The sequence below is a fragment of the Protomyctophum parallelum genome, assembly GCF_964188405.1.
Source record: "Protomyctophum parallelum genome assembly, chromosome: 17".
NCBI classification, from domain to species: domain Eukaryota; kingdom Metazoa; phylum Chordata; class Actinopteri; order Myctophiformes; family Myctophidae; genus Protomyctophum; species Protomyctophum parallelum.
The window spans coordinates 10,923,828-10,951,774 of NC_139719.1; the positions used below are offsets into that span (position 1 = coordinate 10,923,828).

At 45.0% G+C, this 27,947-nt stretch overlaps 1 protein-coding gene across 2 annotated transcripts in view; it reads left to right on the plus strand.

Moving 5' to 3' along the window:
* Window positions 1-2,169: 2,169 nt before the first annotated feature.
* The window catches only part of LOC310875132 (uncharacterized protein), an 81,987-nt gene continuing 56,209 nt past the window's right edge, over window positions 2,170-27,947 (plus strand). Inside the window, exons 1-3 of one of the 2 annotated variants that reach the window (XM_083788244.1) lie at window positions 2,170-2,252; window positions 22,627-25,243; window positions 26,764-26,881. In XM_083788244.1, coding sequence (XP_083644370.1) covers window positions 23,003-25,243; window positions 26,764-26,881 — 2,359 coding nt within the window. In that variant the 5' untranslated portion in view covers window positions 2,170-2,252; window positions 22,627-23,002. Of the gene's footprint in view, window positions 2,253-11,091; window positions 11,229-22,626; window positions 25,244-26,763; window positions 26,882-27,947 lie in introns of those variants that run through there. The other variant, XM_083788243.1, reaches the window with a different exon arrangement.

Consider the following 27,947-nt stretch of genomic DNA (forward strand, 5'->3'; position numbering starts at 1 on the left):
GCCAACAGATGGCAGCCGAGGCTTTTTGCTTTAGCAGCCTAACTGTAACTGTATAGCAGCTGCTGCTGTGACTAAAATGTATGCCTGGTGCCATGGTCTGGTTGAATATGAAACAGAGATGTAAATCCAAATGGATGAATGCTCGTGAATTGAAAATGTTGAGGTGATTATTGGATACTGGATTATAAATTGTGTATGAACTGAAAGTTTAATAACTGGATTGATAATTTTGTTTACTTTTTGCAAACTGTTCAAATCATAAAGTATGAACCCCCACACGGTAACTGTCATTTCTCAGTTTTTCCAAAAATAATAAAAGTACAGTACAGAGCACAATACAGATCAGTGCACTGAGTACAGTAGAGTAACGATAACAATATAATTGTATAGTTGCACCACTCAGTTCACACAGGTGTGATTGTTTTGTTTTTGTTTATGTACAGGTATACGTACTCCATGGGACGCCTGTTTTCTCTCTCTCTCTGTAAGGATGGTAGAGGTTCTTCGTCACAGGAGCGGAAAGTGCTGACCCGCCTGTATGATTGGGAGTTAGGTCTTTGGCGATATCTTTGGCTAAATGGGCAAGTTAAGAAAGCTTAAGTTGCAAGGCTTAGTTTAGATTCTCGAACAGACTATTTATGAAATGATAATCGGACAGAGAACTTGTGCTGGCGAAATGCCTTATAAAGGATGGGATGACGTCACCACTAGGTAGGCGTGACATCAGCCCTGACACTCTCAACACACACACACACACACACACACACACACACACACACACACACACACACACACACACACACACACACAATCAGTTCATCAGGCAGTTTGTTTCAAAGAGTTGCATCAGTGACCAAATGCACCATCACCAGATTTAAATTTGATTCTAGGTAGTAGGCTACTGTTGGGCGTCCTCTGCTGCAAGGTCTTTGCAGTATACAGTGAGAAGTTCAAAGATTCAGAAGCTAAACTTTTACAATAATTCATACTTTTGGAGTATAGGAACAATATGTTCAGTTTTTCTTGTCCCAGTGAGCACTCTGGTTGCAGCATTTTGAATGATCAGGAGCCAGTGAAGATGGCATTACAGTAATTCAACTTGTTCGAGGTGGACCTGTTTTTCAGAGTCATGACTGAAACAAGATGTTTTGGAGATCTTATAGATGCAATTTGGGGAAGTAAGATACATTTGTGATGGCACCACAAGGAAAATATAGTCGACCAATTAAGAACTGATCCATGTGGGACAATAGTGGATTATTGAACAGAATGAGGAATGCAAAAAATTTATTTCAGCATGCATTGCTTCAAAAAGTAGCTTGATAATTTATGTTATGTTATTTGGATCTAATTGACTTCATAAAGTAGGCGTATGGTAGCCCATAGTAGTAGGCCTAGGTTTTGCCATTCTTTTAACAAAAGGAATGCTGCCAAAAAGAAAATGAATAGCCTATAGCCTACTACAAGCCTATATTATCATGCGCACTGTTGGCTATGTTCCATACCCACCAAAATAAGTGACGTTGACCGTGTTGCATAACCACGTGTTGGCTAATTACCGAGTGTCCAACACGTGAAACCGGTAAGCGGTAATTGAATGACACTCAGGAAAACCGAATGAACATAAAACGACGACGTAGGCCTATAGCTTTAATGAGACATATTTTGTGCAGCACCATATCAACTTATATTTGACATTGCGGGGTGTGTTTTTGAGACTTGCTAAATGACGCCACGCGGTTATAGCCTACCTGAATAATTCGTCGTACCTGCAGGTGATGGTGCTGAGTGCTGGGTGCTGATGCTGACGAGGAGCAGGGACTGCATGCAGGGCATGCTCCTGCCGTTTGGGGAGGGGAGAGGGAGTGAGGAAGAGATGGGGGGTGGGAGAGAGTGTAGCCTATCATATTGTGTTATGATATGATGTCTAGAAACTGGAGTTGAACCTTCCACTGCATCTTTCCTCTTCGTATAACAACTTCAGGAGAGGAGCTGTCCGTTTCAGAACCATGCACACGTTGACGCGGTCGCCTTTCAACATCGCGTCTATTTCAACTTGACGTGAAGCAGACGTGCCTCACGTACCACAGGATCAGTCTAAATGTGGACTGCAGTGGCAATATCAGCGTGTTGCCTGCAGTAGACCGTGTTCTAGGCTAACCGCATCTCTGATCATCTCTGGCACCCCGACAGGGATGTTGTATATCGGTACATGTGGACACAGTCAGCCAGCACGGATAATAACTGATTTGGTAAGTATAAACTGTCTGTTATTTAAAGGGGGATTCGTGTTTTTAAGGTTTAGCTTGTATAGCGGCTTGCCATGGTGTGTATCGCCGATACACCAGCAGCAGTGAGAAAGAGCATAGCCTATAACTTGAGACATTGAACGTTGCTTTGCGAAAAAAATGCGGCCATCGTCCTGATAAACCTGTAGGACACACAACCTCTAAAGAGGTCATATACTATGAATGGGAATCCTTACCAAACACTGTCTACTGCCATAAACTCATCTAACCTCATGCAACACCACCGATAGCTTTACATAGCTTGTGTTAAGTTTTGCCCTTGGCTCGAAAAGTTGGCATAGGGAGCGATATATGTAGCCTAGCTTTGTGTGTGCGTGTGCGTGTGCGTGTGCGTGTGTGGTGTGTGTGTGTGTGAGAGAAATGTTTTTAATTTCTGTCTATATTTGAAGGCCCTCTGTAACTGAGCACCACCTGTATTTAGGGTGGCCACCTGCAAGACCTCAGAAAGGAGGACACTTTTGCGGGGCTCGCTCCCCCGACCCCCCCCCCCCTCCCAGACCCCCCCCCCCCCCTCCCAGACCCCCCCCCCCCCCATATATTCATATTATTACTACTACTATTGCACCTGATTTTCACCACCATCATCTCCAGCATTATGTCCACAGAGAACATATATTTGCTAATTAAATTAACCTTTTTAAATTATAGGGTACCACAAAGGCCATTCATTTTAGAATACATTTATTTTATTTCATGTTTAGATATGTTTCATGTTTAATCTCTTTCTTGTGGGGTTTTTTTATACAGTTTTATGGTCATCGGTGTGGGACATAGAATGATGCCAGTAGCCTATATGTTCACACAGCCTCCCTGTCTTTATGATGTCGAGTTCCTTGCTCCATTGCTCATTAAATGTAGTTTTTCATTTCGGCATATTTGGTTTGTTTGTCTCTGCATTAACTATACTAAAGTGATTGTGAGAGCACAACAAACAAACCGACCATCCCACTGGCAGTGTTGCCCAGTTTTGGAAGAGAACCAAGCAACCATGTCTATGAAAACAAGCCCAAAAGAAGCCTGACTAGGCTTAGTAGCCTATTATATAAAACAAGCCTAAAGTCGCTTATAATTAAGCGGACATGGCAACACTCTTAACGTCTCCACTAGCCTCTCTCTTTTTAAGACAGTGTGGCCGGCTCGCTGCGGAGGCGGAGCTGAGCAGCGCTGCGGAGATTTTAATACCCAGGCAGACGACGTAAATGACACAAGCACTGTATATCACAAAAAACCGGACAATTATGTGTCCGGCCAGAGGTTGAGGTGGGAGGAGGACAGGTGGGTCTAAAACCGGACTGTCCGGCGTGAAACCGGACGTCTGGCCACCCTACCTGTATTATCGACACCTGTGTAACAAAGTCATATTGTTAAATTGGATAACCAAATCGAAAACTGATGGACTCACCTGCTGCTACACACACACATTGCTGCACATACATTCATAGAATGCTGCTGATGATGAATGATACTGCAGAGTTCTGCTTTGCAGCTATGGGGACAAACCCTGTCAAATGTTTGCCTGGTCAGGAGGGACAGTCAGAGTTGTCCCCACAGCCAAAGGGCTGCATACCGTGGTTTGTCTTCATTTGTTGCCGTTTATGAAGTGCTCTTTCTGGGGGATCGGTCTGGCCTACTCCTCCTGGCCACAAGTGATTGGATGATACAGGTGGAAGACAGATTGTATTCTTCTGGACACAGGAAGGGAGGAGAGAGTCGGGGTCCAGAGAGAATGTCCGAACAAAGAGAGATTCTCTCTCACACACACACACACACACACACACACACACACACACACACACACACACACACACACACACACACAACACCTTTCCATATCTGCTTGACCAACATAGTATAGCATCTCTGTGAAAGCAATTTGCCCTAGGCTAAGTAACAGCAGTAAATGGTGCATGGTGCTAGTGCTAGACATTACAAATGTTTAGTATACATTGATACACTGATGGAGCAGCAGAGCACATGAAAGCTTGTTCTTTCCAAAGTATTTGTTTTTTTGTTGGTGCCCTCTCTCACTTGGCCTTCTAACTACCTACTACTGCCTCTACCGTCTTTCTCATCACTTTCTTTCTGCCGGTTCTTGTTGTTTTTGTGTGTGTGGTTGTTGTTTTTAAGGGATTCATGAATGGAGCAAGGTGGAGTAGACAGATGGCCAAAACATTAAATCCCATACTGTACTAAATTTCTTCATGCTTAATTTTCAAATTTAGAAAGTATCATTAAAGGAAGCACAGAGGAACCGTAACAAATTGTCTCGTGGCAGCTCTCTCTCTCTACAGCGAGAGAGCTCAGAATGATGTTTTTTGGACGTGGTGCACGTTTGAGAGGTGGGAGCGCTGGCCATGAATAGAGCCTGTTAGCACTGGATTACCTATTAGCATTTTACAATTCTGCCGCGTTCCCCCTGTAATGAGGGGCTCTGCTGCTCCAATCTGTGGGTCTCTCTCGCTGTGCTGGCTGTGTTGCAGATGGAAAGCTTCGCAAGTGGCCTGGATCCTGCCGTGATGAATGAAATGCAAATCTGTTAAAGAGCCACTACTCTCTCCTCCTTGTTACATGCCGAAATGCCTCCTCACACTGATCTGTTGTTTGGGGCCTCGTGTTGGTCTGTGGGAGAGAGCCAGTGGAATGAGTTAGGAGATGTGGGCTTCACTTATTCTTGGCATGCACAGGCTGTTTGTAATTGTCAAGTAACATTGCATTGCCAGTAATTGATTTAGACTGCTACTTAATGGTCACAACAATGTCCTACTCAAACTATTTAACTGTAATTAATGGCACGATATACACAAGCGGTATGGTTCGAACTGGGGTTAATTGAAGAATTGAAGATAACTTTGCACAGATCGGAAGCCTTGCAATGCAACGTCTTTACACTTTAAATTTGAGTTTACTGTTTTAATTGCATTGTACACTCAGCATGTTTGAGTTTGGAATGATTCATGGAATATATATAACCTTGTCTGTGTTTTCATTATACACTTGGCAAGTGGAGAGAGAGAGAGGGAGAGAGATAGAGAGAGAGAGAGAAGGGATAATGGGGACTCTATCTCCATTATTTTTCATCAGTTGCTTGATACAGTTTGTCACTTCTTTATAACATTTGAGAGGAAGTGTATTTTAAAATCCAATCGATCAATGGCTGATATTGTTTCTCTTTGTAGGACTCTACTGGCCAAAAAAGATTGCCATGGTGGTGGAAGCAATCAATGTAATCCTTTAATTCGATTGTCCTTAACGTTATTGGTTTGAAAATAGCACAGAGGACAAGGGTCGAAGGACCTCGGTTTGTTTCCATACTGCGTGCTACAGGCTGCTTAATGCCGCGGTGCTTTTAAAAATCTCGTCCGCATCTGCTAGAGGAGTGCTGACACTGCTGTAAGGTGTAAAAGCTGGCTTGGTTTGTTTGGTGCAGACTGCAGAGACAATCCACTGGTGATAGTAGCCCATCAGTTTAGTCACCATCTATGGTGAAATAAAATTACAGTGGTTAGTGACTACTGTACACACTTGATAAGGTGCCACTCTATGATAAATGCTGCAATACTAAAGGTGAATGGTCTTGGTATTTATACAGGACCTATATCCCAACCACTCAAAGTACTACAATTTAAACACATTCACACAGGAGGCAACCAAACAGGGCACCAACCTCCTTGTCAGGAGCACTTCGGGATCGTCTTGCTCCAGGAGGAGTCTGTGATTGATTTTTTGGGATTATTATTCTTAGTGCGTGCGTGCGTGCGTGCGTGCGCTGTGTGATTGAAGTTAATCTTCTGTCAAGTGGGCATTAGGTAATGTTTTTCCAGCAGCCCTGTCCACATGATTAGCCATCACAGACAGCCACTGTTTCGACGTCTCAGACATGGGGCATATTTAAAAAGATGAGTTGCTCGCTCTAAGGACTAACTAGAGGCTATGGGCTAAAGATGTCCAGCTGGCCCTGCTGTCCCTCCGGATAGCTGTGGCCATGCAGTAAGACCTTACACCATGAGTTTTGGCTGGCTGACATCCAGGACGCATGCATCATCGCCTTGGACCTACTCAAACACTATACCCAGGCAGGGCCCGTTTCTTAAACCATAGCTCGTCAGACTTTATGCACAACTCTAAACATTCTGGGCCCTTTTCCAAACATTCTGGGCCCTTTTCCTTTTAACCAACATAGGAACCACTATGCCATGGATTACTATTAGCTAGAGGCATACGTGGTTCCGGACAAGAGTGCGTCAGAAGCTAGTCACTGAAATGTTCTGAGAGTTTGGTGTGCCAGAGTCTCTAGTACACCCCCAGAGTGACTGGCTGGTAGAGTGATTTAACCACACTCTAGCTACCCAGCTCGCCATTCTCTCCGACCACCGATGGAGAAACTGGGACCTCAACTTGCCCATGGTCTTGTGGGCATACCGGACCTCTATCCAGGAATCGACACGTTTCACCCCAGCTGGCTTTATATTCAGCATAGAAGTGTGAACACCAGTGGAACTCGCTTTTGGGCCATGAGCTTGAGTCAGAACTATAGAATGGTTGTCAGTGTTGGACTACTTCACTCAGCTACATGAGCAATTACGAGAGACTGATACTTTAACTCACTCAAGCTCTGTAAAGGCCATGCATTGTGTTAGCAAAAAATCTCTGACGTGGTATTTTGGGTGCAGCTGGTAGATGGCCGTAAGGTAGTAGTCCATCAGGACTGTGGCACTTTATCAACCCCTTGCCAGCACAGAAGAAACCCAAATGGATGCAGCGAGACCGCCCACAGCGGACAACCCTCAAGACCCAAGGCTGGGCTCTGGGAAGTGAAGGAGGCATTTGCCTCAGCACCTCTGAGACTTCATGTTGGATGCATGTAGTATCAGGCTGAGGGTGTTGCCAATGGGACCGTGAGGGATTTATTTACCAGCATCCCTCTAGGCGCACACGCACACATAAAGCCCTACTTTACAGCCATTACTAAATGGCGCTAGGCCCGGCGCAATTATCATTGCTATGTTTACAACTTACTCAGTTAGTCATTTTCACACCCAGCGCCCACGTTGTATACGCTGTAATTGCCGACTTGCTAACTTGGCCCATCTGTGATGGGTGTTAGTTTTAAAGTTTGTGGTTTGGCATTGCTATCTTACGTACAGTGATAAAGGTATAATAGCGATTAATGCACTTAGACACAGCCCCAAGCTGGTCTTAAACCCAGCACAGTGAGAGCGCAAATATTTTCTTATTATTTAGCATAGCTGCAGGAAGTTGTTTTTGTGTGTAGACCTCAAGCATTCTTCTTAAACATTGTTTTTTTAATTTATGGAATTTCTTCGATTTTTCTTTCATTTCTTCATGAAATCATTACATTTGGTTTTTAATTCATGAAAAATGTTGCTTTTTTGGGAATGTTGGGAAGGTTTTGAAATAATGATTCAAAACAAAATGTAGGTAACAAAATATAGAGGGACCCATACAAATGGGTCCGCGGACCAGAAGTGGGTCACAACCCAATGTTTGGGAACCAATGCTCTAGGTGCCCGACTGCCCGTTTACACCATGGACTCAAATTCTGGTGATAAGACAGGCAATAACAATACTATATTCTCTCTCTCGCTCTCTCTCTCTTAATCTCCCACTGTCTCTTTCTGGTGTAGGCAGCCAAAAAGAAGGCTGTTACATTTAACCCATTTTGACCTGAAAAAATGTTTGCTCTGAAAGAATATGTATTCAAAGATTTGTACCACATTTTCACGATTTTTCAAAAATGGCAGACCCACAAGCTTGTAGCCACTCGGTGGCGCACTATGAGCTTGTAGATCTGCTATTTTTCAATAGCAATAGTATAACATAATGCTTAGTTAAAACACCAAAACGGGTTCCCTTCCAGAATGGGTTAAAATCATAAGCTTTGGGGTGCCGATGCCCTAGTGGTTTAGGCGTGTACCACATAGAGGCTGTGATGCAACCTGACAGTGAGTCCCAGGGTTTGTTTCCCGAACCCTGCCATGTCATTCCCTGTCTCTTTTCCTGTCAAATACTATCTACTATCAATAAAGGCAGAAAAATTATAATAATAATCAGGAAGGAATTAACAATCAGGCTTAACAGATTACAGAGAATGTCATGGAAAGGAATATATTTAAAAGTGCGGAATGAGGATCTTATGGGAACGGGGAACGTCATTCATCACTATTTAGATTTAGAGGGTTTGGGGATAGGGTTCGTATGGGGCTCTATGGTCGGAATATTGGATAGTCGGCTTTCTGGGTGTCGGATTATTGGGACGTCGCTCACGTCGGGCTAACGCTACGCTCCCGCTATTTAGAGAGTGCATTCGGATTAAGATGTGCTCCTCGGGGGGTTAACAATTTGCACGCACAGCTTACAATCAAAATCCCTTTTTAATTCAACACAACACTCCTGTTCAACCGTGGTAGAAAGATGACATCATGCAGAGGGACTCGGCTTTGAGGTTCAATCATTAACTAATGATGATCTTGGCCAGATTGTCCATATACTGTTATAATACATAATAATGACAATGTCTATGTGCATCTTTTGAGACCAGAGCAGTGAGGAGAGGAATAGAGGGAGAGAAAACAGCAGTTTATTTCAATGCATAGCCTACATTGTTGCTGATAAATGTGTCCAAATACCTCTTGTAATGTAAGAATGCCATGGATCCATAGCCTCCTGCCATGAATCCATAGCTGTCTCTGTGCAGCAGTAGTAGTACGGTCATCACCATACCTGCCCTGATGAAGACTCCTTTGCGACTCGAAACATGTCGGCTTTTTAAACTTATAAAGTACCGGTACCTTGATTTTATATCCACCCTCTCCTCATTTTCTTTTCTTTTTTTTTTCTTTTCAGTGCTCAGCACGTGTTACTGAAGAGCATTTTAGGTGAAAGTTATGGTTGTGAATATGCCACAGTTTGGCGGGCTCCAGGTGGACCTGGTGTCTGTTGTGCACTCACTCTGCTATAGACATTAGACATCACACAGACAGACAGACATAGAGACAGATGGATAAACTAGCTAATGATCGCTCAGGCAAACAGATTGATGGACGTAGATCAGTGCGTAGATCAGTGCAGAAAGGCAGACAGACAAGTAGAGACGGATGAATCCCAGTGTATAACTGTATATATAACGCAGTCTGTTTGCCTCTGCACCGCTGACAATGTCCATCTGTCTGCATCCAGATAGTTGATGTATCTGGCTGTCTATTAATGGTCTTATGATCAAAATTGAATCTCAAGTACTACTTACACAAACTACATAGTCTCTAAATCTTCAAGTTCATGTCGGACTAGACGTGAGCACAGTTCCTGTTTGTTATGTTGGGTACTACCGTAAAATATGGCAGTGCACAACTGAACTGCAGAGAACTGTTTGTGCTCTGTTCATGAGCTTGTATTTTAGGTCAAAAGCTCAAAACTAAGCCTTTTTTACTGTGTTTTTTGTACCTCATGTTTGCACCCTTTTGTAATGTGCTATATAAAATAGATCCTTTTTGCTTTTTTTGCTTGTTTTCTGTATGGGGACTACAAATGGAAATGAGCATTCTTGCTAAATCTGGTGTAATTTGCACGGCATTCTGTGTGTGGTTTTCATGAATATGTGCTGTCCCGTCCAAATGAACTGAGCAATTGAGCAAATTGATTGGTATTGTCAGTTACTGTACAGATGCGAGGAATTAAGCCAATATCCAAACCCAATCTTACAATAAATGCAGGGAATCTCTACGTACGTTTGTAATCCACGTACTGTATCTCGAGAACCGCTCGACCGACCAACATATGACGGCATGTGCGTCACCGACGACCCGAGAAAAAATAACAGAAAAGGTAACAGAGGGTCCCGAAAGGGGCTAGCTTTAGCCCCCGTTTTAAAAAGGAGGAGGCGATGTAAACATGCCATAGTCTGTACTAAGTATAGACAGGTGGTACAGTATGTCTGCTGGTAATCTCAAGTCAAGTAGAAGCTTCTCTCTGTAAAGTGTTGTACTGTAGCTGGGTGAACATGCATTTTTTGTGGTCTATCCAAGGCTTGCAACAATTCATTTTAATATTTCAAGGGAGTGAAAGTGTGCCGTTACCGGTTCATTTGTTTTTCCCCGGTGATTTCTGGGTTCGAGAAATGCTTTTAGATGCTGTTACTTAGCCGGATTCCTCAGACAACAGACATCATCTGCCACATTTCTCGTTTGTCTTCCGAGAGATGCTATTTTTGCAGTACTATTTTTAGGATGCCTTGTGAGTACTGCTGTATACACAGTACTTTATGCTGAATTAATAAAACGAGCTGTGTTCATTAGCTGTAGTGACATGGCACAATAAGGCCAATTACACCAACCGGCTGCATTGTACAGCATGTTCACAGTAAAACCCTCAGTCTTTGGGTCCATTTTTGCCCTCTCAGAGTTAAAGTAACACTGAGGACTTTACTGTGTGTAGTGCCAAGTGCAACTACTCGTGAAATATGGTGGTCAAGTCCTGCCAACAAATCTTGTCTTTAAACGACCGCTTGTCTGTCACACAGACCACCACTAACTCTGCAGTACTGTCTGTCTGTGTGTGTGTGCGTGTGTGTGTGTGTGTGTGTGCACGTGCGTGTGTGTGCTCGCTCGCTCGCTCGCAAGGGAGGGAAAGTGAGGACTGGAGAGGGGGGCGGGATTTGCCAACACAAGCTTCCTAATTGGTTGAGAGTGAAGCTGAGTGTGGGTGTGGTGTGGTGCTGGTCTCCCAGTAGAGAGAGAGACGACAGTATAGTGGCCAGGCAGGTCTTAACGCAGAATGCTCTGCTGTAGGCAGGAGGCAAGGAAGGAAGGAAGGAAGGAGGGCGAGAAAGAGGGACAGTGAAAGGAAGGAGGGAACAGAGGAAGACTAATGTGGGTGGAGCTGTGAATCCAGTGTGTGGATGAGGTGAGTCTGAGATAGTACAGGAGTACAAAACAAGGCACAAGAGTAAGAGAGGACAGCTAGAGGGTTGTGTGTGTGTGTGTGTGTGTGTGTGTGTGTGTGTGTGTGAGACTGTGAGTTAGAGAGTGTGTGTGAGAGAGAGAGAGAGAGAGAGAGAGTGTGTGTGTGTGTGTGTGTGTGTGTGTGTGTGTGTGTGTGTGTGTGAGAGATTGAGAGAGTGTGTGTGTGAGAGAGAGAGTGTGTGTGTGTGTGTGTGTGTGTGTGTGTGTGTGTGAGAGAGAGAGAGAGAGAGAGTGTGTGTGTGTGTGTGTGTGTGAGAGAGAGAGAGAGAGAGAGAATGTGCGCGTGTGTGTGAGAGAGATAGAGAGAGATTGAGAGATTGAGAGAGTGTGTGTGTGTGTGTGGACTGTGTGGAAGATGTAACTGATAGCGTTTGCTTTCTCGGCTCGAGTCCTCCGCAGATAAGGAATTACTGACATTACTGAGGATCAGAGAATGTGGAGGAGCATGTCATGTTGTATGACTAGTTACCGGCTGACGTGGGAATAAACTGCATATCGTATGCGTCTGCACGTCAATGCATGTGAACGTGTGCACACGACACGTGTGTGAGTGTGCTTGTTTGTATACACTTGGTTGACAGTACATCTCCGAGAGGATGTGTGCGCACAGTAATTTCACTATGTTAATTTAACCCTAACCCTTACCTCTGCGAATGTAAAAGTAGAACATTTAGGTCCATGTTTACAGTCTCGGATGTACAGTAAATGAACATTGTAGGACTTCCAACTGTGTACAGCGAGAGGCTTGCATTTTTGTGCCTAACCTGTATGTGCAGGCATGTCACTGCATGTCATTTCACTCTTGTTTTCTGTTATGTCCTGCTGTGTGATCAACAATGCTATCATTCAAAAGTGAAACCATTATCAGACAACTGAATGGAGTCTATGATACAGCTGTTCACATCACACGAGACATGAGTAAACAGTATATACTTAGCAAGCGCACGTCTACAGATGTGCGCTGTCAATCAATCAATGTGCAGAGACAGACACCATTTACGGCCTGCAGTGGCCTGACTGAATCTGAATGACTTTATAGTTGCGATTAAAGGAGAGTTTCGCACAAGCTGTTTTCTTATCGTATATTAAGACACGTATCCATTCGTCATTGAAAAAAAATAAATTTGTTTTAGTTTTAGTTTACTGTTGTAGATGATATGACAGGTTACTCTCTCTCTCACTCTTCCTGTTCTACGTGGGCTGACATTAGACCCCTCCTACGCTTTTCTTAGGACCAGCACCCTATATGTTTATTTTTTTATTTTATAATTTTTTTTGGTTAATATACATATTATCACATATGATTTTGTAAAAAAAACGGTTAGGAAGAAATTCCCCTTTAATAGTGAAACTTATGGCCCAGGCGGTGGCGTAACCGTCTGGGCACCTGACTGGTAATCCAGTCGCAGTGTGCCGCGGGTTCGACTCCCGAGCCCGACACGGCCTTTACTGCATGTCTTCCCCCATCTCTCTCCCGTTTCCTGTCAGCCTACTGTCTGTACCTTAAAAAAAAAACAATAAAAAGGCGTAAGCCGCAAAAGAAAAACAGTGAAACTTCTAAAGATGTTTTAGTAGACGTGATGCTACTGAGTGAAACGACCTACTATGAAGAGAGACACTCTTACAAGCAAAACATATTGCAGTAAGAGAGGGCAGAGCGTTTTGACTGTGTGTGTGTGTGTGTGTGTGTGTGTGTGTGCAGGCACGCACAGACTTACTTTCCCCATAGTCATAATCTTAAAATGTCGCCGATCTGTGCTTTTGTTCTCTCAGGTTAGAAACATGTCCAGTCAGTTAAGCTGCTGTCCATCAGAAGTACATGCATGACCCCTGCAGCAGGCGCTGAATTGGGGTGAAAAGTATTGGTACACAGTACACTATGCGGTCAAATCCTGTCTGTTGTTAATGTAACGCAGTGCACTTTCCTCAGAGCCCCTCCTCCATGTGCCTTTTTTGGTCTCCAAGACGTGAGCATTTGTACATACGGTTTGTGGGTGGATAGATGCCTTGTGGGACATTTGTTCTCCCAGCACTGATTCTTTTGGAAGTCTTCCAGACGCGTCCTCCGTGCTGTTGTGATATCTGAATTGAGTCCTGTGTTGGTCACGTCCCAGCAGGTCCCTCTGAGAGCCTGGCTGATTTTATCATGTGTGTGTGTGTGTGTGAGGATGACGAGGGGACGAATGCCAGACAAATAGTTTCAGCCTACAGGGAGTCAAATAACAATGGAGCACATTTGAGGATATTTGTGAAATGGCTCCTTGGCTGCTGAACAACCTCGCTCTTTCTTGCTGCCTCCACCGGCTGTACTTCACTCTCTCTCTGTCTCTTTTTATGGCTTGGCTCTGTAGCAGGTGAGCCGTCTAGAATTGGGTCTGTCTGTCTGTCCCGTCCGTCCGTCCGTCCGGCCGGTCTAACCAATGACTAGTCTAAAGCAAAAACTGTCTAAACTAAGTACTGGGGGTGCGTGTGTGCGTGCGTTCGGTGCGTGCGTGCGGTGGCCTTGTATGCAGACTATGCACTTTTACTGTTGCCCACAAATGGAATGAAACACGATCCACTCATCAATATCACTAGTGTGATGCTTTTTCAATCAATAGGTGAATAATATTGTAGTGCTGTGCTGCTGTGCTGTAAAAATGATGTTTACCTTTAAATGTCGCTTGCTTGGTTATTATTATGGTCAATCTTGAGAATACTTTACATTCGAATAAATACAGTATGTCTATATGCTCAAGGTCATGGGAAATATCTCCTCGACTCTCCACAATGTCTCCCTCATCTTGTTACTGTGACTGACTATATTTCACTTACTGACTCTCTCTCTCTCCCCCTCTCTCACTCTCTATTTCGCACGCACGCACGCACGCACGCACGCACGCACGCACGCACGCACACACGCACACATGCACACACACACACACACACACACGTCCCTGCCACTGCATGAGTCACAGGACCCCAGTCATTGTCTGTATGTGTCTTTAATGGCAATGTAAGAGACAGAGAGAATGAGAGAGCGTGAGAGAGATGGCCTTGCATTTTTATCCAAGCAAAGTCCTATTCATACTGTAAAATGACTTGCCTCTCAGCTCGCCTCTTTAATTCTGACTACACCATCATTTAGTCAGTTCCTGTTTCATTATGATTCAGTACAACAGCAAAGTACGCAATCGTGTCAACTGTCAAATTGACTGAGAGCATTCCATCGCGCAAATTCCAGCTTTTTTTTTATATGAGTTAATAGCACAGGCAGAGTCTTCACATAATAGAGCATGTCTGAAATAAGTGTCAGAGCTGAAATCGACATGTAAATATGAAATAAACCCATTCAGGGTTAAGCATCATGACAATTTTCTGAAAGGTTTGAGGCACATTTTAACAATTTTCCAATAGCTAAATTATAACATAATGTATGTAACCACCAAAAGGGGTTCCCGCCCAAAATGGGTTTTAAACATGTAGCTAGGTGTAATGTTAGAGACCACAGAAGTGAACCTCAACTCAACTCAACTCTCAACTCGCTGTTTCTCTGCAAGACATTACTCTATAAGCCATAACTCCAAAACTGGTGGGTCAAACTGAACAACCAATATGTCAATTTGAAGCTATCATTCCCTGCTTTCATAATATGACATGAAAAAAAAAACGAAAATTCAAAAAAGATCCAATTGCAGTCCCTCAGTCAAATTCGGACACATTTAACTTAATACAAACAAAGCCCCCCCCCCTCTCTTTCCTGCACTTTGATCTGGCTACACTTCACAATGTGTCATGCTGGTCGAAATCATAGCCGCTAGTGCAGCAGCTCGCCAGCTAGGCCAGCAGCAAACGAGCAGGAGGCTATTATTAGCACGAGCGGTGCCCTCAGCGCCATATCTAGGGGACTAATATTAGACCTGCACACATAATGCAGTAGTAATCATAAACAACACCTGCATTAGCCCTGGTGGAGTTTGATTGGCTTCAGGGTCGCGAGTGGAGGATGGTTGTTGCGTTAATTCACCTGGTTTACTCTGTGTGTGCGTGTTTGTGTGTGTGTGTGTGTGTGTGTGTGTGTGTGTGTGTGTGTGTGTGTGTGTGTGTGTGTGTGTGTGTGTGTGTGTGTGTGTGTGTCTACCTCAGATAACAGTCCCATGACGAGGGGAATAAAGGATGACTCACCCATGTTGTTAAACCCATTCTGAACGGGAACCCGTTTTGGTGTTAGCATCATGTTATGCTTTAGCTATTTAAAAATAGCAGATCTACAAGCTCATAGCGCGCCACCGAGTGGCGCGCTACGAGCTTATAGGTCTGCTATTTTTGATAAATCGAAGAACGACTGACATTTTTAGAATCTGATCTCAGGTCAGTATGGGTTAATCAGACCAGTGTGTGTCCAGTGGAAACCTCGTATGAATCTGATCTCAGGTCAGAATGGGTTAAAGGGACTGCTCTGGTATCAGGGCGTCAGCTTGTGGCCGAAAGGATGCTTATTCAAACTATTTGAGACATTGTGAGAGGCGGGTTGGGGATTTGGTCAGAAGAAGAGAATCAAGCAAGCTGGTCAGTGACAATTCTAAGTAAGGCTATATCCTCATTAGTGCTGCACGATTCTTGCTAAAATTGAGATTCACGATTTTCACGCAATTCTCATTTCTTCCATGAAAGTATTTATTGTCTTTAGTCTGTATATCACGAAGATCCGACACGCCAAAGGTCCGAAGCGCGGCGACATGTGATGCGATGCGAAAATGCCGATGGTCCGACATGCGCCGCTCCCGTTGCTTGTGGTTATGGTTAGGTTAGGGATTGAGGTTTCGGATCAATAGTATGTCGGAACTATAAAGCCTGTAAGTGTACCCCATCAAAGTGCTTGACTTAAACCTCTCTTAAAGTCTCGCAGCAAAAAACATTAGAGTGATTTAAACTAATTGGACAGCCGTGCAGTGCAGTGCTGCACTATTCTTTCTCAAATTTAGAAATGAGATCTCATACTGTAGGTGTCGATTATTTTGCAGCACTAATCCTCATACTCTTTCCTCTTAAGTCAACAGCATGTCATACGGCTGCAGAGATCTGGCCATAAAGAGCTGCATGGGTCAGAGGAGAAATCCATAAAGCTTCTTCCCGTATGCATGAAAAAGGTCTTGCATTACGTTATTTATGGGCAGTCATAGGATAATGGTGTAAATATAAAGATTGTGTGAAGAGAGTTATTTCAAATCGAGATATTCCCGATTTGCTGTGCAGGAAGGGAACACAACACGTGTGTGAAGTGAGGGGCGCCTGGTAATGTAACTTGTCTAACTGCTGTAAACAAACATTAAACACTTTGACTGCCCACGTTATTTGGAAATCAATACATTCATGTGCCAAGCTATACGGTATATTGGAGCCTTAGGAGCCTTTTTAATGGGAAGGAGGAGGGAGGATTCATGGGAAGATTGCTGACCACCCGAGGCATGAATTCTTTTCGAAATCACTTGTTTTGATTAGAATCGTAATCTGTGATTTAGATTCAGAGATAAAAGGGGGAGAAGATTTTGGCTCCCGTTCGTTCATTGTCAATGGAGGGGGAATCATTATGCTGGCGCACAATCGACTTCCGGTTTCGTTGTTGCGCAACAGACGCTCATAGACAGTAGTATAGCGCGCTCTGATTACATATACAGCATTAAAAGGGCAGACAACGGGTGAGTTTGAAAAGACGGAGATCTCCATCTAGTGCAGTCAAAGTGTTTTAAAAATCCATAGACTTTAAGACTTGGCTGCCACACTATGTTTGTTAAAAGTGCTCTAAACAAACTAGACTTTGCTGCCATATGACGTCATTTCAAAAGCCATCTACCGTAAAAGTCTACCGTATTTCAATTATTTAAATATTATATAATCGATTTGGTTGCCCTGTCTTGTAACACTTTATTCAAGATATTGTAGTACCGTATGTAGTTTGAAGTGTGAATTTTAAATGACATTTCACATCATGTTTCAGACAAGTAACTGTAACAGTGACTGTAAATCTGTCAAATTTGTATAACCATCAAGTGACACACATAGTACAAGTACGCAATGAATAGCAATGAGAAGTTTCCCCCGCGTTTGATAACCTACAGTAGAAGTTTGGCTAGTTTGTGGTGATTGAGGTTGTACACTGAATCAGTGCACACTCAGCCTGGCAGGTGGAGGGTGGTACTATTGATGTTAGTTGTTGTGCCCCACACATCCACGAACGGCGCGAGTGCCAACTTGGCCAGAGTTCAGAAGACAGGGCGTTCAAGGGTATAGCACTGCAGCATGTAGGATCCCCGGGCTATAGTAATGGCTAAAACGGGACGGGAAAGAAAATAAAAAGGTGGGATTAAATAACGATTGAATATTTAATCAGTCTGTCGAATCAGTCTGTCGTTGCTGTTGGGTGGAAACATTGATGTCCAAAACCGTTACTTTTGATGAAATGGAACTTGCAGGTTCAGCAGTACAGGGAAAATATCCGATCTACAAGCTCACAATGTGTCACATCGCATCATTTGACGTTTCCCTACTTCGTCATACTCTCTTGTGTGACAAAGTAGGTTTCTGCAGCAACAGCAACGACGATATGATATGCGTACATCCTTCTGTCTGTGGCATACAGTACATTGCACAGTTGGCCCTGTTATCTGCATGCATGTCCTTGATCCACCTGTGTCCATGTCTACACTGAAACACGTTGTCGATGTTGTCTTTGCAACAAGGTCACAAGAGACTCCTGTTTCTTGGATCTGTAATCTCGGCAGCAAATTGCCAGCGTAGCAATTGATTAAAGTAAAATTCATGTAATGTCCAATTCCCCGCTGTAATTCAGCGCTCTGTGTTCAGGCACTGCGACTGGCTAAGGGGAGGCTGCGTTGCATTGTTTACGTTGAGGCCTGCGATATTGTTACTGCGCTCTTCCTGTAAATCTATCACTCCTATTACCCTGGCTGACTGCCAACACTACTCTCCATTCTCACATACGCACATCACCACTCTGTCGTCCGGCTGTGCTTCAATCTCTCTGTCTCTTGTTTACGGCCTGGCTCTGAGTCAGTCTGTCTGTCTGTCTGTCTGTCATTTTTTGTAAATGAATGCCCTACTACTTCATCATTCACACTCACAGACAGACAGCGTGTCTGTCTATGAGTGTGCGCGCGTGCGCGTGTGTGTGTGTGTGTGTGTGTGTGGCTGTGTGCGTGTGTCCAAGGCTAATCTCTAGAACCGCTGGACCGATTAGTCAGTGCATGGCTCGCATTTGTAGAAATATTTAACTTCAATTTGATAACGGAAGGCAACACTAAACAGTGTTTTTATCGGTCGGAAACCTTTCCTATATGGAGGCATACATACTGTAACATATATATCATAGATGACTGATATAGTAGCCACATGAGAACTACACCACCACATCTTGTTTATTGACTATCATTCTTGCATTCATACACACACACACACACACACACACACACACACACACACGCACACGCACACTCTCTCTCTCTCTCGCTTCCCCCTCGCTCACTATTTCCATCAGCTGATGAAGTGATAGATAACAGGATCCACATGAATGAGGTGCAAGCTGACCAGCTCTTTCCAGAATCAATAGGTGTCCAGTGTCTGGCTTTTAGCTCCAGTCTGCTGGTGGCTACAAACGTAAAAAAATGACTCTGTAGTCGTGTCTAATCAAGCTGCCGTCTCCACTCTCCAGGCTCCCAGAGGCCTGCTCAGTGCTCACATTTATGATGCTCCTCTTCTTGCCCTTGAAAACAAGCAGACACCATGGGGTTCTGAACAACAGGAGAAAGTTTGGCTTATCCCCCTTATTTTTGGGAAATTGTAAATTATCATGATTATCAATAAAACTATTCTAAAGAGAGAGAGAGGTTAGAGTTAGGGAGAGATGCGGTACATTATGGTCCGGGAATCACGGGAAATATAGTCACGACTGAGATCAGATCATTTGAAGTGAGCACAGATGAGCACATTGGGGGTCAAAGGCCAAACAAATACCCTGCCTCCAGTCTTGTGCCAAGCCGAGCCTCGCATCATGAGCACTCTTTGTTCTGTCAACTCCAATTTGTGATGCGCTCGTTCTCTCTCCAACTGTTACCATAAGGCAACTCCAATCTGTCTCTGCTGGCTACTGTCTTGATTCATATGTCCTCTTTCACGTGATTCTTCTTTGCAACAGATTGGCCATCAACGGCATTATGAACATGAAAGAAATATACATATGAAGACAATGTGGACAATTCAGCAGCGTGCAGCAAGACAGTTTTGTCTTTTGAACTATCTTGACAATGAAAGATACATATCTCAGACTATTGTATTACACGTGTATATAGGGTTTAAGTGGTTACTTTGCGATGTAACGACACAATAGGATATTTTTCACAATATATATATTTTTATAATTGTTTCCAATCATTTCATGACATGAATTGTGACTGTAATATAGCTCAGAGTAGCTTGTGAAGTCCACCGCTCTGTGGTTAATGGCATGCTTTGCTCCATGGAGCTGGTAGCACTGTTCCTAAGTTAAGTATGGGGTGTGATGGAATTGTATAGCTCTCTAGCGTGTTTTCTAGCCTCCACCTATAAATCATATAATTGGTTATTATATTCACAGATGCATCTTGTTATTTATTCAGCTCTTGGGGCTGTTATGGGAAATGGGAAGTCCTTTTGCCTGGCTGAAGTGTTTTCCTCACAGATTGTTGTACTTGTCTTTAACCTATTTTGGGCGGAAACCCGTTTTGCTGTTAGCATTATGTTGTGCTTTAGCTATTTAAAAATAGCAGATCTACAAGCTCATAGCGCGCCACCGAGTGGCGCGCTACGAGCTTGTAGGTCTGCTATTTTTGAAAGATCGAAGAGCGACTTGACATAGAAGACATTTTTTAGAATCTGATCTCAGGTCAGAATGAAAACTGTCGGGATGTAGACGACATTTTTTAAATCAGGTCAGAATGGGTTATGGCTTGTGCCAAGTGGCTTCCCATGCAAGTTTGTTGTGTGTACCCATATTCTAACATAGTTGACCGTCACCCAGCAGGTCAACTTACTACCGGTACTTACTATTTTGCATTTGTCTGTCTCCTCTTCGCCATTACAGGCCGACAATAATATCAAAGACATTTCTGCTTTTGCAATGTCACGAAATTGACAATTTTGACATCCCTACGGTTAATACTTCAACAGACTCGAGTATTTCAGTCTGTTGGAACACAGAGGGGGGTGAGATCACATGAGGGGAAGAATGACACATTTTGCTGAGCAGCCCCCGACCTTTTCAATTTCCAGAAATGACAAGACGTGACCTCAGTGAAACAGGTGAATCCGCAGGAGTTCAGGAAGCAGTGAATTGACAGACAACCTTTTGTTGTATATTTTGCTATAAATATATAAATAAACTGTAATGGCCTAAACAAAACGTGATTTCATTTTCTTTGTCGGTCGTGAGCTTGGATTTGTTGCGTTCAGAATGACAGTGCCACCACTCTTGTGTCATCATTGGCGAGTGACAGACAAAGAGGGGGAAATGAGGGGTAGGCCTAATTGCCCGCAGAATGTGCTCACCTTTCTCAGTTGATACCATGTATCTAATGCACACCTCATTAAAGCACATTCTAATATATATTTAGATCCCAGAGATAGCAGGTCAATCCACGACATCCTGTGCCGTTGATGTTGAAATAGCTTATGAAAACTCATTTGATCTGGCTTAGGTACGGTACATGCTATAGAAAATAAGGTGGCCTGCTGGGAAAGTCTCAAACATTTTAGAATTTGATATTTATGTAAACTTATAAAGTAGTCCAGTTGCCATGGCATACATTTTCAAAAGTGTCTCTTCTTGAGAGACCGGGGCAGGGCAGAGGGAGGGAATGACTGGACAGGGAGTGATGTCACTTTACCGTTTTACTTCTTTACTGCCTTGGCTGTTCCCACCGGTGTTTCTCTTTTGTTGGGGCAGAAAGTGCTACAGCCCTCCTAAAAAAACTGAGAATGAAACTGTTACTCATCGGTGAAGGGTGGGGCATTAACAGAGTTTTACAGGTCTTGAGTTAGGAGTGTTGTTTAGGTGCACCTAGGAGAGTTGAGGTTGAATCCAAATTTATACTTACAGTACATCGTTACCTTGAAAACGAGCAACAACAACATTAACATCCAGCCAATGAATCAAAGTTACACACTTCTTAACCCATTAAAGGCCTGACCTCAAATTTGAAAAAAAACTCTTCTAAATCCTCCAGCTTTCTGAAATAAATATTTTCACGACTTTTCAAAAATAGCAGACCTATGCAAGCTCATAGCGTGCCACTCGTCTGCTATTTTTCAATAGCTAAATTATAACATAATGTTTAAAACACCAAAATGGGTTCCCGCCCAAAATTAAAGATCGAATGCCGTGATCCCCCCCCCTAAAACATGATCATCAACAAGTTACTATGATTATACTAGCAGAAGGTTTTTTCAAAACAGTGTACAGAAAGTGTTAAAATTATGTTTTTATGGGGCCACACCCATCAGTTCATTAAGTATGTCTGGTTTTCAGGTGGGTGGTGAACCACCTGAACTGAAGCCACACCCAAAGCTGTTGTTGTATGATAAAGAGGGAGGGGTTAGGTTAGTGGAGTGGATGATATTGTGATGTCACTAACGTGGTGTATTTTGATTGGGCCTTTTGACTCAAAGGCTTTCAGCTTTCAGGAAAAAAAAAAAATGCATTAGACATATTTCAATATTCTAAGCACACCTGGGGGTCTAACTAGATATAGACACATAGGCTACAAAACAGACTAAGTACAACATTCATGGTACTCCATCTTTATAATATATTTTTTTCCATCAAATCGACTACTTAAAGGACCACTTCACCACTTTTCAACCTATCTTCATAATAATAGGTCCTCGCTAATAATCATGATAAAATGGCACGATTTTTTTCCTATTCAGTCTGTGTCTCATAGGAGGGCTGTGGGCAGTTTAGAAACCGTCTTCCAGTGACATCATCATTAGGCAGATTATTTTGACAAAAATGTTTAGATTTCCATTATCGTGAGAATGATGGCTTCCATTTTCGCATTGCAACTTTTCAGGACTAGAAAGCCAGTTTTTATTAACTTGTATTCCCCATCGATGATTTCACTGGAGGACTGCCCACAGTCTGAACTGCCCACAGCCCTCCTATGAGACACAGACACAGAGTAGAAAAGAATTGCGCCATTTTTTTCATGATTATTAGTGAGGACTTATTATGAAGATAGGTTGAAAAGTGGTGAAGTGGTCCTTTAAATAAACTTGACAGCTCCCCATGTCCTTTCTGTCTCTAACAGGTATGAAGATTGGACATGCTGCTGAAGGCGTCCCATGGGTGCGTTCTGTCCTCACCCTGTGCTGTGCTTGTCCACTCTGCACACAGACAGAGGAACGATCACCTAAAAATACACTGACATTCACCACCAGCAGATAAGCTGCATCAAAACACCAGGAAGAGGACAACAAGGCAACAGGGAATCTTATCTCCTTGTTTATCTCAGTGTCCCTCTCTCTTCCTCCTTTTCACTCTCTTCCACTCTCTCTCTCTCTCTCCTCCACCCCCGCCCCACCTCTCTCTCTCTCTCTCTCTCTCTCTCTCTCTCTCTCTCTCTCTCTCTCTCTCTCTCTCTCTCTCTCTCTCTCTATGGGTGTCCTCGGGATGAAGTAAAAGTCATGTCCCAGTCTGGAAAAGTCCTTCATCTGTATGTGGAGGTGAGGTCTGCCCCTGAGCAGCAGGATGTGGAGAATAAAGGAGGTTTTGAAGAAGTGGCCGAGCAGCGGGTTCCGGGCGTGGTGGACTCGTCCCACGACACGGCAGCTCTGCTGTCTCAGCTCGCCAACCAGACCACCTGCCAGACTGTCACCGGCGCCTCCGCGGCTCACCGCCTCGCTCACGACTACAGTCGCGGCGGCCAGTCTCCCGCCAGACACACCACCGTGAGCTTCCAGGCGGCCCACAGCTGCCAGTCCCCTACGGTTGCCAATAAACGCCGTAGTTTACCGTGCGACGGAGTCTCCGCCTCTCACTCCCCTTCGTCGTCGCCTTCTCTCGGAGGGGTCGCCTCCCCTCGCGCCTCTTCCAGCGGACGGAGGTTCAGCGAGGAGCCGGTCGGCGACGGGAAGCGCTCCGTGGTGACCTTCAGCTACATCAAGAAGGCCAACGTGAAGACGGTGGAGAGCCCCCGCGGCGCGGCGTGCCGCAGGGCGGGCAGAGAGGACAGGTCCAACCCCGTCCGCTTCAACAAGAGGCTCAGCGACCCCATTTGGTTTGGAAGTCCCACTACTTCCTCCTGCGGCTCCAGTCCAAAGCTGGCCTTTCGATCTCCAGGGGGTCACCAGCACGTGGGCTCCCCCGGTGCACGGCAATCTCATCTGGACCCCATCGGCAGGGCGGCTACCCAGAGGGCCGTGGAGGAGTTTGGATCTCCCTTGCTGAGGATCAAGCTGGCCCACGCCCTCGAGCTCAGCGCAGAGTCACGCTACAACCAGCAGCCTCGCTGCCAGTCCTGGGCCGGGTCTCCCGTTCAGCGTCAGAACACCTGTGCTTTCTCCAGCAACCACGTGACACAGGTCCTTTATGGCCTGCCCCGGAGCCCCGCCTTAGACCAGCTTTCTTCCCAAACGAGGCAGCCCACTTCAAACTCGTCAACCCCTGGCCACCAGAGCCCGCTTCATTGGTCAGGACAGGACAGGAGCACTGCAGGGAGCCCAGCCACTACGCGACACGTTCACAGAGCGTGCACCAGGAGCCCCTCGCCCCAGGGAGCAATCTTTCAACTTGGCAATAAACTAGTCGAGGGCATGAACCAGCTAAGTGGCAGCAGGCCGTCCTCACCAGCTCACAGTCCAGAGGTGGCTCGCAGGCTGGCGGACGAGGCTACCAAAGTGTCCTCTATTTTTACCGAGGCAAGAAGGTCCTCTTTGCACAACGCCTTAGGCGAGCCGGACAGCAACCCGTGCTCTGACGAGCTTCACAGTTCACCTCCGAATGCACAACAGTTCCAGCAGCAAATACTTCAGATGAACATCCCTTTAAATGGGCAACACACGCCAGCAACCGACAACACAGACTACCACCAGCCTGAAAACTCCATCTCTCAGTCACACTCGCAGGAAACCAACTCGCACGCCAACCACACGCACCAAGAGGAGGGGCAGGACCAGAGCTCCATCATTTCAGAGACCGTGGCTTCGGGCTCCCCCGCCCTCCCCTCGCGATTCCTCCGGCCCGCTCAACCTCCCACCGAGGTCAGTTCTCCCATGAGGGACCCCCGGTTGTTCCGGTCTGAGCTCAGAACGCCGGATAGCCCCACCCTCCACCGGCGTCAGCCCCCTCAGTACATGGGAGACACCTGGTCCCCCGGTCCAGAGAGGAGAGGAGGGGAACCGGGCCTCTCTGAGAGAGAGGAATGCACGGAGCTGTCCCGCAGGCTGTTCATTCACCAGAGTGTGGAGCAGGCGCCGGTCAGCTGGACCTCCAGGCAGCAGTGGGGGCTCCAGGAAGAAGAAGAGAGCAGCACGAGACCGAGCCCTGCCCGCGGTGGATGCGGGGGCGGACGCGAGGCCCTGAGCCCCACCAGCGCGCAGCAGAAACGTGCCGAGCAGAGGAGGAGAGAGGTCCTGCTCCTGGGGCCGGTGGTGCTCGACTCCCCGGAGGAGGACGAGGGGTGTGACGACGGCGAGGGAGACGGGCTCGAGGGATACGGCGCGGGGCAGCAGCGGCAGCCAGGCCTTTTGAGGGTGGAGGAGCCCCCGGAAGGGGAACAGAACGGAGCCATGATGATGGGGGGGTCCTCCTCGCGGAGCTCCAGCGGCGTGACGGGCAGCCTCGGGGACAGGGACTGTGTGTCCCCGGAGTCCAGTCAGTCCAGTCACCAGAGCAACGAGACGGGGGCCGTCACCTCAGGGATACAGGTGAGAAATGTGCTCATCACCACGTATAGAGTAGACAAGACATAAGAACAATGGGGGTACAAACGATCGTTTAAAATGACTTCTTCACGCATTCAGGGAACAAATTGTATTTCATCCAGACAACGGGCGTATTGAAAGAATCCTGTGTAATAGAAACTTAGAAAGCTAGGCAAATATCTGAGCTAGGAGTGATCAAGTACAAGCCTCTTGGGGGAAGGGGAAGAGAACCATGGCTGCATCTACTGTAGAATGAACATGAGCTTGGCATTTAGAAGCACCTATCAGCGGACACATCACCCTGTGAGCTGCCGGTGTTATCTGCCTTCACAGGCTCATTTTTTATTTTATTGAAAAGGTCAAGTGATTGTTTGATTAAAATTCAATGAAAGTAAATTGAAAAAAGAAAAAGAAAAGGTCAAGTGAGGGACAATCAGCAACATCATTTTTCAATAACCACACGGCCAGGAGTTGAATATCCTGCTTATGGCCACTTAAAAATGATTAGAATATAATTGGTGTTTATTCTTAACCACTTGAACCCTCGCATCCCTATTCTGGGGGGGGGGGGACACACACATTCTCCAATGATAGCAGATCTGAAAGCTCACAATGCAATGTTTTGTAAGCTTTTAAATCAGGCTCTTTTCGGCGAAGAGATTAAGTATTAGTTTACTAAGTAGGCCTATAGAGAGGTTTAAGTGGTTTATTTGGGGGCAATACATTCTTCAAATGCATTTATGTTGTTTTTACCCTCTCTCTGTTTATCATTTTCAAAGAGATGTCATAATGTGCACAGGCATATCACACCGCCAGCAATACTTTTTATTTTTACTTTTTTAGTAGAAGGGAGTTCCAACCGTGCCTCTATCTAGCCTATCTATAGATGGCAGGCCAGTCTGGTGCATCTCAGAGGCAGGACAGGTTACAGGAGGAAAGGAGGCACTGGAGGCACTGGACAGCCATCATTAAACATTAAGAGCAGGGAGATAGTTATACATTAACAATCCCCCCACCCCCCATGGGGAACAGAAATAGCCCACCGGTGGTGCTGGGGTGGCGGTGGGAGCAAACATCTCAAGAACAACCAGGAACAAACATAATGCAGAAGGAAGGCAGTCTTAGGTGAGCTTAAATATCCCGCCCAATTGGTCAGCTGATTGCCACTTCTTCTTCTTTCGTGTATCGTCATCAAATGTCCAGCTCAGTGTCAGAAAGCCACGCCATTGTCTCTGGTCCCACTTGGAAGAGGCCAGCCTCTGAAGGAGGTCTGTACAGAGGACAGGTGGTAATGATGTGGTCGGCAGTCTGCTCAGGCTCGCCACACTCGCATGCTGCGCTGTCTGCCAGGCCCCACTCCTTCATGGACAATTTGGCTGATTGCCACATCAGCGTATGACATGTGGGTCTTACAAACATTGTATATACACCCACATAGTAATGCAGCGTATTAACCCCGCCTCGAGTATATCTGACTGAACTAACTCTGCAAGCTACTGTACGTATCATTTGTATATTTGCAGACGGACAGTGGCTGTCTGGTGCCTGGGCCCTCGCTACACTGTCAGAGGATAGCACGTGCCAAGTGGGAGTTCTTATTCGGGACACCTGCTGAGGAGGCTGCCAGCCGGGGGGAGAAAAGTGAGAGCTAAATGCACCGCTGACACATCATGAACGCTTTGAAGTTTTGATTCCCTGCCCATTGCCAGAATTAGAACCAGATGACGAGACTGCATGGACTTGTACTGCTAGTAGCATCATAGTAGTACAGTGGTTTTCAACCCTTTTCGTATCAGGGTCCATTATCTATTCGGCATTTGAGCCACGGACCACCAATTGAGGAGATTTAGCCTGTCAGAGCCAAAACTAAAGAATATTTTGTTATCGTTGGATACGCTTTTGTCCACAATTCCAATTCTACATGCTCTTAATTGTGTAGACTTCTTGTAAATTAAGTAATGCAGATGTTTAACAATAATCTAACTCTGGAGAGCATAAAATGAAACCAAATGGACCCCTGGAACCCCCTCAAGGACCACTGGTGGTATCGGTGAAAACCACTGCCATAGTAGATCAAATTTCAGAGCAAGCATGAACCTGTAATGTAAAAGTGTGTCTTGTCCACTGGGTGTAGTTACAACTCAGAATCTGAAAGTACAGTATAGCACTTAATGTTGTACACTACACAGTAAAATCCATTTAAAGATGGAGTGCCACAATTTTCGTATTTTTCCAGTTTTTCATGTGTCTATGAGGTCATTAGACACCCTGGAGTTGTTTTTATGTGCAATGGTGTATTGACTTTGTATTTACGGTTTCTTCCTGGAGGATGAACCCTTGACAGTCAAACGGGCCAATGAAGTAAACAGTAATATCGTGACACCACACTATCAGCCCCTCCCCTAACCCCTCCCCCTTTATCATACAACTACAGCTGTGGGTGTGGCTTCAGTTCAGGTGGATCACCACCCATCACCACCCACCAGGCAAACCAGGCATACTTAATGAACTGGTGGGCGTGTCCACATAAAAGCATGATTTTAACAAATACTGTACACTTTTTGGAAAAAGTTCATCCCCCTTATATTGTAATAATACCTGATGATCATGTTTTAGGGTGGAAAAAAATAATCTTTAACTTTAAACCATTTAATCCATTTAACTAATGTAGACAGTCGACAATCTGATGATGTTTCATATTTATCAC